The sequence below is a fragment of the Camelina sativa genome, chromosome 13, assembly GCF_030686135.1.
Source record: "Camelina sativa cultivar CO46 ecotype springtype chromosome 13, ASM3068613v1".
NCBI classification, from domain to species: domain Eukaryota; kingdom Viridiplantae; phylum Streptophyta; class Magnoliopsida; order Brassicales; family Brassicaceae; genus Camelina; species Camelina sativa.
Genome location: NC_141892.1, coordinates 9051415 through 9066587, shown reverse-complemented (window position 1 = coordinate 9066587; position 15173 = coordinate 9051415). Strand labels below are relative to the sequence as shown.

The 15173-nt window shown below is 39.2% G+C and overlaps 3 protein-coding genes and 1 pseudogene across 4 annotated transcripts; 2 read left to right on the top strand and 2 right to left on the bottom strand.

Annotated features, from left to right (window-relative positions):
- Positions 1-406: 406 nt before the first annotated feature.
- On the bottom strand, positions 407-8371 carry LOC104738090 (uncharacterized; annotated as a pseudogene). The gene is made up of 4 exons (XR_015577662.1): positions 7993-8371; positions 7545-7864; positions 644-995; positions 407-448 (listed from the first exon to the last, which is right to left on the bottom strand). The product of XR_015577662.1 is annotated as an uncharacterized LOC104738090 (transcript).
- Positions 8372-9046: 675 nt separating this feature from the next.
- Positions 9047-9954, top strand: LOC104736227 (uncharacterized). The gene is made up of 3 exons (XM_087480270.1): positions 9047-9242; positions 9350-9617; positions 9722-9954. Exons 1-3 carry the CDS (start codon positions 9093-9095, stop codon positions 9820-9822), a joined length of 519 nt encoding a protein of 172 aa, XP_087336396.1. The 5' UTR covers positions 9047-9092; the 3' UTR covers positions 9823-9954.
- A 1657-nt stretch (positions 9955-11611) lies between these two features.
- Positions 11612-13682, bottom strand: LOC147929334 (uncharacterized). The gene has a single exon (XM_087480878.1). The coding sequence runs from the start codon at positions 13674-13676 to the stop codon at positions 13038-13040; it is 639 nt and encodes a 212-aa protein (XP_087337004.1). The 5' UTR covers positions 13677-13682; the 3' UTR covers positions 11612-13037.
- Positions 11971-12776, top strand: LOC147929335 (uncharacterized). Its single transcript, XM_087480577.1, has 2 exons — positions 11971-12024; positions 12135-12776. The coding sequence occupies exons 1-2, from the start codon at positions 11971-11973 to the stop codon at positions 12774-12776; spliced, it is 696 nt and encodes a 231-aa protein (XP_087336703.1).
- Positions 13683-15173: the final 1491 nt, after the last annotated feature.

Genomic DNA, 15173 nt, shown 5'->3' with positions numbered 1-15173 from the left:
GTGAATACACGTGTTAGATATATAGGAAGGCAGATGTCATGTTTTAAGAAAAAGTTGAGAGAAACCTTATCTTATTATATAAGATACTGAATTAGGAATTCTTCTTGTTTTTCGGTCTGCTCTTTTTTAAACAAAAATAAAAAATTTGGATTTCTTATAATCCTCTTATTTTGTTATATTATTGCAAATGTCTTCTCTCATAAAGTAAACTCCATCATTTCTTCATCGTTAATTTATAATGTAAAAGAACAATGTTTAAAAACTGATGAAAACAATATTTAAATCACAAAACACACACAAATTGACTCTAAGACTTCAAAACAGAGCTAATAATTTTTCCCGGGTACTCGAATTCATAACGATATAAAATATAGCATTTGAGACTAGAGTTATGTGTTTTTCTTCCTTAGAGGCTTAGCTTATATTGATCGAAATGATACAGTTCACACTGTATGAAAGAGGATGACGTAGAAATCTCAATGTGCTTCCATATCCAATCTTCTTTTATGATGTAGCCTAATATGTGGATAACTCCAAATATTTTATAAGTCTTTTTATTATAATTTAGATAAGTTCCTTTTAATTGTTTTAGGGCTTTTGTAGAGTGTTTAGATTTATTATAAATAGCCGTCGTGAATTTCACCGGAACATCAAGACAAGCTACCGAATAAAACTCGTGTCCATATATAGCATCTGCTTTAACTCCAGACAAAACCTCAACCCTAACATTCCAAATCACGTCGCCAGTAACTTCCGGCATCACCACATTCTCGAAAACTACATTTGTTTTGTCCCCAGCCACATATGGTCCAAAAAAATCTGACATCGTAGGTGATGTACTGGAGATAACTTGGTTGCCACAGAGTAGACGAGACTTCAAAGTAGATAGATCTTACAGCCGGTGATTGGACTCCTCACAACGAAACCGATCCTCCAATCAGCACCAGAAACGTTTGCGTTTTTGTTTGAGTTTGAGACGAAGACAGAATTGGCAAAAAGCTCCATGTAACTGTTAGGAGCACAAAAATCGAATTGAGAAAAGATGTGAATTATATTTAAATTAACGAAATCAGAAACGAATTACAACAACATAATATAAAGCATAAAATAAATCACGGAGGCAAAATATGATATCTCTTTCCTTAATTCAATAAATCAGTCGTAAGTGCTTTCGGACAATCACGATTTATGAATCCCAAAATACAACCGATCACGAACTATTACGGTAGCACACCAGTAATAGAACTCAAGCGAATAGATCTACGTTATACTCTCGAGACTACTAAACTAAGAACTTACTTGGACTAAGCAAGGAAGAGGGAGAGAGAGATCTTCAGAGGAAGGAGTTTTTGTGTTTTTGTGTGTGAAAATAATGTGAGGTTGTGCCTCTATATATAGTGGAAGGAAGGAGGTCTCAAGAAAATATTCACTGAATATTCTCGGAGACTACTAAACTAAGAACTTACTTGGACTAAGCAAGGGAGAGGGGGAGAGAGATCTTCAGAGGAAAGAGTTTTTGTGTGTAAAAAATAATGAGAGGTTGTGCCTCTATATATAGTGGAAGGAGGGAGGTCTCAAGAAAATATTCACTGAATATTCTCGGAGTGCTGCCCAAGTTGCTTGGAGTTCACACCAAGTCTTTCCAAAAAATTAAATGGGTCTAAAACTTTCCAAAAAACTCAAAAGCCCACGGCCCGCGTCCACGTCCAGCCCAGCCCGCGTCCATGCTCGGCCCGCCCCACGTCCGTGCCCGGCCCGCCCAATTTGGCTCACGTGTGGGAACCTTCCCTATTCCTTCTACACACTTTTGAAATTAGAAAAGTGTGAAACTATATATATATGAGTGAAAAATCAATCATGTTTCCGATGTGGGATATTTCCCAAACCATCCCAAGTAGCTTACTTCACACTCTTATTTCTTATTCAAATCAACTCCGTTTTGGACGTATGAGTATACCATCTTGTAGTACTCGTTACCAGCTTTCCATTGCACTATTGACCTGACAATTCCGATCAGCCATTTGGCCGAAAAGTCGCCAGAAAGTCACTGTCCCAAAACATGCAATTTTCTGAAACATGTTTCTGAAAATTCAGTTCCAACAATAACAGCTTTCTTTGGGGAGAATTTTTGTTTCACCTAAAATGATGAAAATCATAGCGAATAAAGATAGACAAACGTAACTAAGGTACGAACTACAGCAATAAGCTGGCGTAATATAGATGGGCTCGCCGACAACAGTGGTTGAAGTTTGCAGGAGACATTGGCCATCTTGGTGAAAGAGGCCACAAGAGGTACATTGAGAATTTGACATTATGGAAGTTTAACAACACTTCCTGACGAATAAATGACAACTTTTATAGATAGGGTTTTAGTAGCTAAATTAATTAACTTTTTGGCCTAGCTTAAATTCTTTTTTTATATCTAATATATCTGTCATATATTTCAAATACTTGACGACTGTTTTGATTAGAAAGCAAATCTAAGAAAATTATTTCCTTCTATTTTTTATTTTTTTTTGCTCAATCTAAGGAACTGTTTAGTAGTTTTTAAACTAATTTCCTTTTGTTTTTATTGGTACTTCATTTTTCGAATTTGGTTTTATTTTTGAATTTTGGATAATAATTATAGAAAATGTATACGGAATGTGATATTTTACTATGACCAATCGTGAAGATACTTATACACTTAGAGACCTTGGAGAAGGGGTTAGAGACCTTGGAGAGGAGGTCGATAGTAGTTAATTACAAATATACACTTGACATATCTAGAATGATATTGTTTCCTTACATCCCCCCACAAGATGAAGGGGCCTTGGACACACCTCAGTGGATGAACGAGCAATGCTTTTTTGCTTCTTGGAGGACCATGAGACGGGATTCTTCCCAATGTAGACAATGTGAGCATGAGTAGAGGCCGTGTTATGACGATGGAAAAAGAGACCGTGTGTGGACGTGCTTGCCAAGTAACGAAGTAGTCGCTTGGCAGCTTGCCTGTGAGCGGTGGTCGGCCTGTGCATGAATTGGAATAGATGGTTGACAGCATATGATATGTCAGGCCGAGTGAAAGCTAGGTATTGGAGACTGCCGACAACTGAGCGATACTCCTTGGGATCGTTGAGTACACTCCCAGAACTAAGAGTGAATTTTGGAGAGGAAGCCATTGGTGTCGCCACCGGTTTGGCATGGAGCATGTTGCAACGTGTGAGGAGATCAAGAATGTAACGGCGTTGAGTGAGGTGAAGACCGGCGGAGGTGCGGTGAGCTTCAAGACCAAGGAAATAATGCAAGTCTTCTGGATCCTTGATACTGAAACGTGTGGCAAGTGACTGGAGGGTTTGTTGAAGCAGGACCTTGTCGTTCCCGGTGACGAGGATGTCGTCAACATAGACACGAATGTATATCCGGCTGGAACCGTGGTGAAGAATAAATAAGGAGGCGTCAGCCAAAGAATTGGTGAAACCAGCACTCAACAAGAAGGTTCTTAGTTCTTGGTACCACGCACGGGGAGCTTGTTTGAGCCCATTGAGTGCTTTGTGAAGGCGACATACATGATTTGGATAATTAGGATCAACAAAACCTTGAGGCTACTCAATGTAGACTTCTTCACTCAAAGTGCCTTGAAGAAATGTGTTATTGACATCGAGTTGTTGAATTGGCCAGTCACAAGCGACGACGGTCTGTAGAACGATGCGGATTGTTGATGACTTGATCACCGGGCTGAAGGTATCGTGGTAGTGAATACCGGGATGTTGATTACAGCCTTTTGCAACGAGACGAGCTTTGTAACGATTAACAGAGCTGTCGGGGTGGTATTTGAGCCGGAAGATCCATTTTGTACCGACAATGTTCTGGCCAGGCTCTCGGGGAATGAGAGACCAGGTGAAGTAGCGTATTTGAGAGTTGAACTCGTCGGACATTGCTGGGCGCCAGTTGTCGTCGGCGAGAGCTTGTATCACGGTATGGGGTTTTGGTGAGACAACAGCAATTGCAAAGGCATATTTCTTGTTAGGTTTGACGATGCCTTTTTGAGAGTGTGTAGTCATGGAGTGCGACGGAGGAACCGGGACCGGATTTTGTTGAGTGTTGGAGCGAGTGGAGATAGACGACGATCCAGGAAGTGGAATTGGCTGTGGGGCTTGAGGAGATGAAGTTGGGCCTGTGGGCCGAATGGGTTGTGCATTTGTGGGCCTGATGGACTGATTGTGGTGTGGTTGGTGTTGTTGGGCCTGGGAAGCTTCAGAATCGATTATCGGGTTTGAAGATGATGGAGATGACGAGGCAGATGGAGATCCAAAATCCGACGACGAAGACGTCGAGGGAGAGGTGGACTCAGGATCAGGGGAAGATGTGTCTGGATCGTTGGTTGAGGAGTGTGGTGTCGAGACTGATGGGGAAAGCGACGGTGCGGTTGGTGGTGACGAATCGAGACTCGGGTCCGGCGGAGGAGCTGGAGACGAGTCGACGAGTGGAATCACTGCAGCTGGAGGTACCCAACGTGTCGAAGCAGGTGTTTCTGGAGGTAACGAGAGCTCGGAGAATGGAAATTTGTCTTCGACAAAACGAACATGTCGAGATATATACAAACGAGAGATTGAAGGGTCAAAACAAAGGAAGGCACTTTGGGTAAGGGAATAACCTAAGAAGATGCAGGGACTGGAACGAGGCTCAAGTTTGTGAGAGTTGTATGGGCGAAGCTAAGGAAAGCAAAGGCAACCGAAGACTTTGAGTTTGGAGTAATTTGGCGCGGTGCCAAAGAGAAGGTGGAAGGGAGATGAGAGTCGGAGAACTGGTGTGGGCATGCGGTTTATGAGGTAAACGGCGGTGGCAAAGGCATAGGTCCAGAAAGTGTTGAGAATTTTGGCATGGTGGAGAAGTGACAGACCAGTCTCGATAATGTGCCGATGATGTCTCTCGGCCAAGCCATTGTGTTCAGGAGTGTGTGGAGGTGATGTGAGGTGTGTAATGCCAGAGGAGGCAAGAAAAGGACGAAGAGCGATAAACTCACCGCCGTTGTCGGAAAACAGAGTGCCGATATGAGTTTGAAAATGGTTTTCGACTAAGGATTTGAAGGTGATGAATATTTGTTTGACATCGAATTTGAATTTTAGAGGGTAAAACCAAGAATAGCGAATAAAGTGGTCAACGATTATGAGATAGTGTTTGTAACCATCGAAAGAGACTATGGGAGAGGTCCATAGGTCCATGAAGAGATATTCAAGTGGACGAGTAAACGAGATAGAGGTTTGTGAAAAAGCAAGCTTGTGACTTTTATTTGAAAGGAAATCAACACATGAGAGAGTTTGGGTAAAAGAATCAGAAAGCGGTAAAGAGAAATGGGAAACAACAGTTTTTAGGATAGGTAAGGACGGATGTCCGAGACGCGAGTGCCAATCAGAAACAAATGCTTTGACGGTCGGTGTAGCAAAGTAGGATGCGGCAGCAGCTTCAGGGATTGGCCACTCGTAGAGCTCTTCTCTGGTTCGTCCTCGGAGTAATCGGTCCCCCGAGCCTAGATCCTTCACCTGAAACCAAGCCGGAGAAAATTCAACCGTGACGTTATTGTCATTATAGAGACGATAGACGGAGATCAGATTTTTCTTTATATTGGGTACATGAAGCACATTAGTAAGAGTAAGAGGACGAGAGGAGGTGGGAGTAGAGAGGGAACCCGTGTTGAGGATTGGGAGACCAGTACCGTCACCAATGACAACTTCTTCACCACCATTGTAAGGGTGGTGGAGAGAGAGATTGGCTAAGTCAGAGGTGATATGATGCGTTGCACCTGTGTCCATGACCCAAGGAGTGGATGACGATCCATGAGCAAGGTTCGCTCGAGGGAGCCACTGTGTAGGCGGAGTGGGCAGCAGAGGAGGCTGAGAAGAAGACTGATATTGGGGACAACGCCGCGCGGAGTGACTTTGTGTGCCACAGATCTGGCAACGACCAAGATACGGTCTGTTGGAGTGGTTTTGACCAGATGATTGGTTGTTGGACCAGCCCAAGTTGGGAGAGGATTGACGCTGCGAGTTGGGTTTGGAGTTGTTACGGCTGCGGTTGTTGGTGTAGTTAGCTGTGATGGAAAAGGAGGTTGCTTGGGAGACAGTCGAGAGCTTCACCTCATGATTTAGAAGTTTCTCGTGCAGCTCGGTGATGGTTGGCGAGACCTCACGTCCTTCAGTTTGATCAACGATGGGTTTGCATTCATCAGGTAGGCCTTTGAGAATGCACTCGATCTGGTCATCATGATCTTCCGGCTTGCCAAGGAGAGCAAGCTGATCAAATCTGATGGTCAGCCCTTGGACATACTCATCAATGGATCGAGTGCCTTTCTTCCAATTCTCAATTTGGTGTTTCAGTTGACGGATGTGACCTCTGCTTGGACTGGCGTAGGTGGAGGCTAAAGTGGACCATACTTCAGCAGCGGTGGTGGCACGAGATAGGATCGGTTGAATAGTGAGAGAGATGGCACCAAGGAGGGCACTGTAAAGCAGCTTGTCTTGCCGCTTCCAGGTGGTGTGTTTGGGGTTGACAGAGGTGACACCGGCAATGGTCACCATGGGTTTCGGGGGAGCAACAGATCCATCAAGGTACTAGACAAGATCGTATCCGTCAAGCAACGCATGGACTTGGCGGCTCCACATGAGGTAGTTGGTGGAGGAGAGCTTTGTGACATTAGTCATGTTGATGTTGAGCAGAGAGGGAGTTGTGAGAGGCACAACTTCGGTGGTGGGTGTGACCTCGGGGAGAGAATCATTGGTGTTTGTGGACGACATGATAGGAGAGTGTAGGAGAGGATGAAAAATAAAATTTGAGAACAGCGGCTGAGAAAAAGAAAATTAGGTATAGGTATCGTTATTGCTCTGATACCATATAGAAAATGTATACTGAATGTGATATTTTATTATGAACAATCGTGAAGATACTTATACACTTAGAGACCTTGGAAAAGGGGTTAGAGACCTTGGAGAGGAGGTCGATAGTAGTTAATTACAAATATACACTTGACATATCTAGAATGATATTGTTTTCTTACAATAATAACAATATATAAACAAACAAACAAAAAACGCGTCGGTATAGAATTGATCAGGAACCAAAATACTGGGATATTGGTTTTTCTTTGGAAATTGTTAAAAGCTACAAAATCATTAGTTTTCCTATTTTTTTGGGAAACTATACTCATGGTTACTAGACATTTTTTTGATTTTATATTAATTTTTATTTTCTAAAAGTTTGTACCAAAAAAAAAAAAAACAAAAAAATTGTAAAAACCACTTTAATCTAGAAACAATCAAAGAGTAATTTTATTTTTAAGGCTGGAATCGAAACTACTTACGAAATGTTCTCACTATTTTTCGGAACTTATAAAGTACTATGTTATAATAGTTTAAACGTTTAAATATAAGAGGAAAAAAACATCTAAATAGAATAATAAGTTTAAACGTTAAAATATAACAAAAGAAAAGGAAAAGCAAGAATATGATGAAAGGCAACAATGTTCTTCAGCAAGGAGTTGTGAAGATCATTAAAACCATTTCATTTACCCAAAGTCTTCAGTTTCTTGTAAGATGAGTGACAATGAATCTTCTCAACGTTCTCATGGCTTCGGGTCAGGTTATGACACCTTATTTCAACATGTCCAGCGTGATTGAAGAATTCAAGTATTGGAACCTTATACGTCGCTCTTAATTTGATATATAATTCTTTGGAAACGACGTCGTCGTTTGTATTACCCTCAGCAACGAAATCAACTGAGAAAGCCGTGTAACTTGGAGACTTACGTTCGTGAGATGTATTTAAAACGGCAGCGTTTAACGGACCAAGCCTCACCGCAGTTTCATCACCTCCGTTGAAGATAGAATACCTGCAAAAGCAAAACCATAGTCAGGACAGAAGTAGTCACTTGCTCCGAGCATCAGATATTAATTAATATGACAAAATTGTGGAGGGGAAAAAAGAAAATGCACGTGTTACGTGTGTATATATATATACCAGGAGCTAGGGTTTTGGACGAGAAAAGTAACGTGCCAAGTGGAGGAGGAGGGAGTGACGGCGATGGATTGGATTGAGAATTTGGTGTGGCAGTGAGCATTTTCGACGAAGCGATGATGAATAAGTATTACTATGGCGATGTAGGTGAATACGGTGCTGCAAAAGGGTGTACCATATGCCATAAATTCCTTGAGAGTGGGGTTACGATCATTCGGTGCCGGATAAGTCGATATTGGTCGTGACCACCATCCACGAGGAGGAGAAGGAGGAGGAGTGGTTGAGGAATGTGGCATTGGATATCCGATCACTACTTCTGGTATGGTTTGGGAAGCCATTAATTTGTGTTATGTTTTTTTCCTGGATGTGTTGGTTAGGAGAGGAGATAATGATCTTCTCTATTATATTAAAAGAGAAGTACAACTTCCCTTTCAACCAAAATTGCCCATACGTCTACAACAGAACATTAAGTAGATTAAGGATAAATATGACTTTACAATTAATTGGGTCGGGTTAAAATTTCACAATTAACCCAAAATACAAGAGTCGGATCATTAAAGCCTCATTAATCCGTTTTCTATGAATTTTGGTTATTGGTATATTGCAACCCAAAAATTATTTCGGGTTTTTTGGCTAATGCCTAATGATATCTCTCAACCAGAAAATTAAAAATGAGATCAGAAATTAGCATCTTATCACGCAAACATAGCCGAAAATTATTCTATTATTCTTATCACGCAAACATAGCCGAAAATTATTCTATTATTCGTCTCAATCTCATGAATTAATTATGCAGATATCAAAATCATAACAACAAAAGGAAATCTTACTAAACTGCTTCTCAATACACCTACTACATTTCCTAAACAATATATACTAAAATTCATTCGTTACCCACAAAATATTCTCCAAAATATTATCCTACACGATTTTGCTTAATTATCGGCTAACACGGAATATTTTCGAACTTATATCACTAGAAAATCCCTACCTTAAGATACGTCTAGCCATCTCTATAAATACCATCTTAGTAAGCAAAGGTTCAATCCATACCTGCAAATCTTTTAACTTTTCTAGCCATCTCTTCTATCAACTTTTCTAAGATGGCTGCTGTCGTCGCTGCTACCACAGATTTACTGTCAATCAGACCATTCAAAACAAGTTGGAGAATACAAGTCAAAATCGTTCACTCTTGGAAGCAGAATACAGTCTTCTCTGGGGATACAATCGAAATGGTTTTAGCAGATATTTCTGTAAGCTTCATAAACCCTTTATTCTATTATATTTACGTACAACTCTATTGTAGTCTACAATAAATGCGTATTGTGTCCAATAGTAATACCTTCATTTGTTTGAATAGGGTACTCTCATTCATGCAACAATTAAGAAACCACAGTTTGGGAAGTTCCAGAGGCTGATTATCCCTGGACAATGGGTAAACATTGAAACTTTCTCATTGACTAAATCAGTGGGGAAATATAGGGTTACAAACCATGTTTATCGCATGTCTTTGATCAACACGAGCTCTATCTTCCCATGTGCGTCGTTATCTGATGACATATTCCTGAAACTGGTAGACTTTGGAGATATTAGGGACGACACTACACTGAATGAGAACATTTTGGTTGGTAAGTATGCTTAGAAATTTGAAAATTAAATACTCAAAAAACTATTAGATATATATATATATATACATATATCTATGTCATCTTTAACCACTACTATGTTACAGATGTTGTTGGTCAAGTCGTTAATGTCGGTGAACTGAGAATTCATCAAGTCAAAGAGAAGGATACGAAGAAAGTTGAGTTTGAACTCAGAGACATACGGTAATTTCTTATCCTACTATAACAACTTATATTGTAAGAAAATTCATGCTGTATTTTTTTATATGTAGCGACGTACGTCTATCATGTACTCTTTGGGATGAATTTGCTGAGAGAATTCTAGCTGCTTGCCAAAACAATGGAGAGACTATGGTCATTTGTCTGTTACGTTTTGCTAAAATCAATTCTTTCAAAGGTAATCATTTTAACGCGGTATCTTCCTAGAATACAATAGTAAACTTACACTGCTTCTTTATAATAGGTCAAAGATCTGTTTTTAATGCTTATGCCATATCACTAATGGAACTAAATCCAGACTTGCCTGTGATTGTCGAATTTCGTGAAAAGTAAGTTATAGTTCTTCTTCTACAAATTAAGTTATTATTCGTGACATTGTGATTTCCTAATATTGACATTTCGTGAAATAGGCTGCCTAAAGATGGCCTTGCCTTGACTATCAAAGAAGTTGTGCCTAAGGAGAAAAAAGCTGTGTTGAAGGCTGCATTTTACAAATATTTTGAAAGAAGAACAATTACTCAGTATAGAGTACTCATGGCTGAAAACCGAATCCGCCAAATATCGGATTTAGGAACCCCACCATAGACATCAACAGATTCGATTCGACTAAATGATTCTTCTCCCATATCCCGATTTTGTAAGAACAGCGCCAAACAGCTTCTCAATTTTAGATGTCCTTAATTTGAGTAGAAGGTATGATTCAAAAATAAAATCTCGCAAATTAAAATTTGGAAATCAGATCAATAGAACGAAATCGGGAATTGCCGACAACAATTGTTGTCGTCATAGAGAAGGAAGAAGATAAGTAAACAAAAAAAAAAAATGAAAGGCCTTACATTTTTAACAAGAAAAAGGCCAACAAAGCCCAACTGATCAATTAGTAGAAACATCTTCGAAGCCCAATATTTAATACAAACACCATTAAACATTAAACCACTCAAGTTTACTTAGTAGTTATAATACATTTTCAATTACATAAATAAAAGTCATGAATTAAAAACATATATCTAAACTATGGTCATGTATATGATGTCTACAAGAATAAATACATATTAGTATCTCTATACACTATTGATTTTTAATATGTGCATAATATTTTCTTCTGTTCATGTTTCGACAACCACGTATTAAGTTTATTAATTTTTTATGGTATTAAAATTCCGTCTCATTGTACATTTTCCTTTTTTATTCCATTTAAATTGTACCTAACCTTCAATACTCATGTGTATATTAATATTATTCAAAACACTACAAAGCTGTGGTCAAATGTACTCGGGAAGAAAAAATGTATTCATTAGATAAATCTCCAAACAGCGGTACAAATTATGTTGATTGAAACATAAATAATATAATCACATGATAATATATCACTACAATAATATGAGAATTTTCCCCCGCACTGTAGCGCGGTTCCGTCCCTAGTTTTGATGTTAATTATAAAGACGAACGGGAGCATGGTTTACCAAATTTGCAAATTACAATCATTTTGAATAACTTCCGATTGATTCCAATTCTTTTTTCTTCTTTAATATTTTAATTGCTCATGAGAAAGTTTGTTATGATATTTCAAACACAATCAAAAATTAAATTATATGATATATATACATATATTATACTAGTAGTCATTTACACACGGATTTAGTTTATATATATTGTTTTTGGATTATTTTTTTTGTAATTTTGAAGATTGTTAGTTAAAAAAATATTAATTAAATAAATAATTATTATGCAAGAATTGAAATATGAGGGTTAGTAAAATGTGTATAAAAGAAATTGTAGTTAAGAGTATATGCAAATTTTATTATTTAATTGGATAATAAATATACTAATCTTTATATCAATTAGGTTAATGTAATTGTAATTGACGCATCCCCAAGGCCCAGAAGGACTTAAAGAGGGGCTCCAAGAAATTAAGGGTGGTAACAGGGCCTTGGAATTAAATGGGTCAAAGCCCAAAGTATCACTGGTAAGAGGCAAAGAACTTTCTGCGAATGGTAAGCGACTGCGAGTGGAGAAGAAGGGATTGGGTCGTTCATGTGGTTCGTTTACAGTCCACGATGGGGGGACTGGTAGGGGGGGGGGGGAGAATCACTGGTTCAAACTGTTGCGATTACAGGGACTAGTTTCCAATCGAGTAATGGAGTTGCAGAGGCGTCGGGGTATGCGGCAAGTCAACGGGATTCATCGCCGGGTGAAGTGGCGATGCTGTGTGTGGAGGCGGGGAGCTAATAATGGTGTTCTCCGGTGGTTCCATTTCTCTGTCAAGTATTGATGCTTAATTGCTTATTGTGGAATTGACAGAGGGCTGATAAACCCAACTTCCGACGATCGCTTCGTTATATCTTGAAGAAATATGTTACAGATGTGGTGGCGATTTTTGAGACACATGCTGGTGGAGATCGAGCGAGTCGTATATGTCGTGGTCTGGGCTTTGAGAATTCATTCCAAGTGGACGCAGGAGGGCAAAATGGAGGTCTATGGCTACTTTGGCGGTCTGGAATTGGTGAAGTGGAGGTTATTTCCTCAACGGATCAGTATATATATGCTAAGGTGGTGAATGAAAGGGACGTGTTAAATTTGGTTGTGGTCTACGTCGCTCCTTTAGTTACTCAAAGAAGTGGTTTGTGGGAGGCGTTGCAGGATGTTATAAGAGGTATGGATGGTCCGGTTGTCGTGGGAGGAGATTTTAATTCGATTGTTAGACTGGATGAGAGATCGGGTGGTAATGGTCAATTATCTGAGGATTCTCTCGCTTTTGGAGATTGGATAAATGAGCTTTCTCTGATTGATATGGGGTTTAGGGGGAATAAGTTCGCTTGGCGTCGGGGGCGAGCTGAGTGTTATTCGGTGGCAAAGAGGCTGGATAGATTGTTGTATTGTGCTCAAGCGAGGTTTAATGTGGCAAGAGGCGACAGTAACACATCTCCCTTTCCTCTCTTCTGATCATTCTCCGTTATATATACAACTAGCTCCGGCTTTGGGAGGTGATCTACGCCGGCGACCATTTCGGTTCGAAAAAAAGAAAAAAAAATAGCCTTGTTTGATGAATGCCTACTAATATAAATTAAACAAAAATATGCCTAATTTTTTTTTCTTTAAGTTAAATAACCTAAAGCCGGAAAACAGAGATAATAGTACTACAATCACACCGTCTCACACCGTCTCATAATCGGAGAGACCTAATAGTACTACAATCACACCGTCTCATAGTACTATAAAATTACACCGTCTCATATTTCCAAGCAACGATCCGATCACTTCCCCGGCCGGATCCGTAGTAAATTTTACCGGAATAGCGGGACAAGCCGCCATCAAAAGACCGCTTAAACCTTGCCGTTTTATATTAATTGCAATCATAATCTCATCAAGCCGAATATTCCAAATCACGTCACCAGTAACTCCCGGCACAACCACCTTCTCAAAAACGACATCTGTTTTGTCTCCCTTGACGAAATAATCCGACGAGGGATGTGATGAATTGGAGATAACTTGGACGCCACGTAGTAAACGCGAATTGAGTGCATGTATAGAGACTTTACAGCCTGTGACTGGACTCCTCGCAACGAAACCAACCCGCCAATCAGCTACTGATGACACGTTTGCGTTCGAGACTGAGATGGAATTGGCAAAAAGCTCCACGAAACAATCTCGTGTTCCGCCAAGTTTAACCATACCCACAATGTAGAGGCAAGTAAGGGAGAATAAAGCAATGATAGAAAAATAACAAGTACAGCAACAAGCTGGAGTAATAACCCAGTCGTCGGAATCGGTGGTTGGAGTTTGCCGTTGACATCGGCCAGGTTGGTGAATGAGGCCACAAGAGGTACATTGAGAACTTGACATTGTGGATGTTTAATTAAACGCTTCGTGATGAAAAAAAAATAGTAACTTATATATATATATATATATATATATATATATATATACTTGAATCATATTTTGATTACTTTTTGTTTTATTAGCCTTATACTTAATTTTTAATCAATTTTGATTCGCCAAGCAAATCTAACTGATATATTCCCCCCCCCCCCCCCTTTTTCGGCTCAATCTAAGAGAATTCTATGGAAAGTAGCCTTGTTTTTGTTTATCTACTATAATTATTAATATGAATATATACGTGTAGTTTGTAGTTTTAAATACTTATCTTATCCCAAATAACATATATCGTTTTTATTTGTTAATTCTTACCTTATTCTAGATTGTTACTAAACAAAATTTATAATATAATTTTCTTAGAGGAAACTGGAAATTAAATTTTAACCGTGAAATCAGAGCTACTTAACTTGATTAGAGAATATTACAGTTTTTTTTAGTAAACCGTAGGAGACTAAGATCCCCTACAATTTACTAAAAAAAAGTAATGTCTACAAACGAACTTGCCGTGGGATTGCAGTTCTATTAGAATCTTCTAACAACATCAAACTTGAATCAAGCAGACAATCATCCAAATAATGAAAACCAAGTGGTAATGAAAACGTATTACGATCATGACTCCCTCACCATCACCGTGAATATACGGCCGCAACAGGGTGTAAGGCAAACCGCTCTCTCCTTGCAAGTGGGTTTACGATCATGACTCCCTCACCATCACCGTGAATATACGGCCGCAACAGGGTGTAAGGCAAACCGCTCTCTCCTTGCAAGTGGGTTTACGATCATGACTCCCTCACCATCATCTACGACGAGGAGGAGGAGTGGCTGAGGTGTAGGAATCGGTTTGGAGTCCCATTATTTTTTTGGCTCTTTCTGTCTCTCTTTTGTTTGGCTGGTTCAGGGAGGAAAGACTGATTCGATGTTAACCTAATAAATAGGGAGAGACGAGTTGGGGGGGAAATATACAAATATTTCGACTGATCTCTCTTTTTTTATATCTATTACAAAAAACTTCACATATATGAATAGTCTTTTTTTGTGCATACATAGATAGCAGCAGCTTACATAGTTAATATTAAGCTCATTTAGACATAAGTCTATCTTGGTTTGGTTTATATCCTACACGGCACACAGGCTACACTCCTTCATGCATGATATGTTAAATTGTTAATTAATTTTATGTGTCACATACTTACATATGGTGCTTGATTGAGGAAAATTCCTCTTATCTTTGAAATTAAATTTGCTTTGACTTCGAGTAAGTAACCCAGTTTCGCCCAAGTTAGACACACGAACAAAATATTCTTTGAGAATTATGAATTGGCGGAGTAAGCCATTGCTCAAAGTCGTGAGTATGATATTATAACTTAAGGATAGAAAAAGAAAAGAGAAAAAATTATAGATTTTATTATAAACATGCTCTTATAATAGAGAACTTCCTTTAAATACCACAAAAATTTTTTTTTT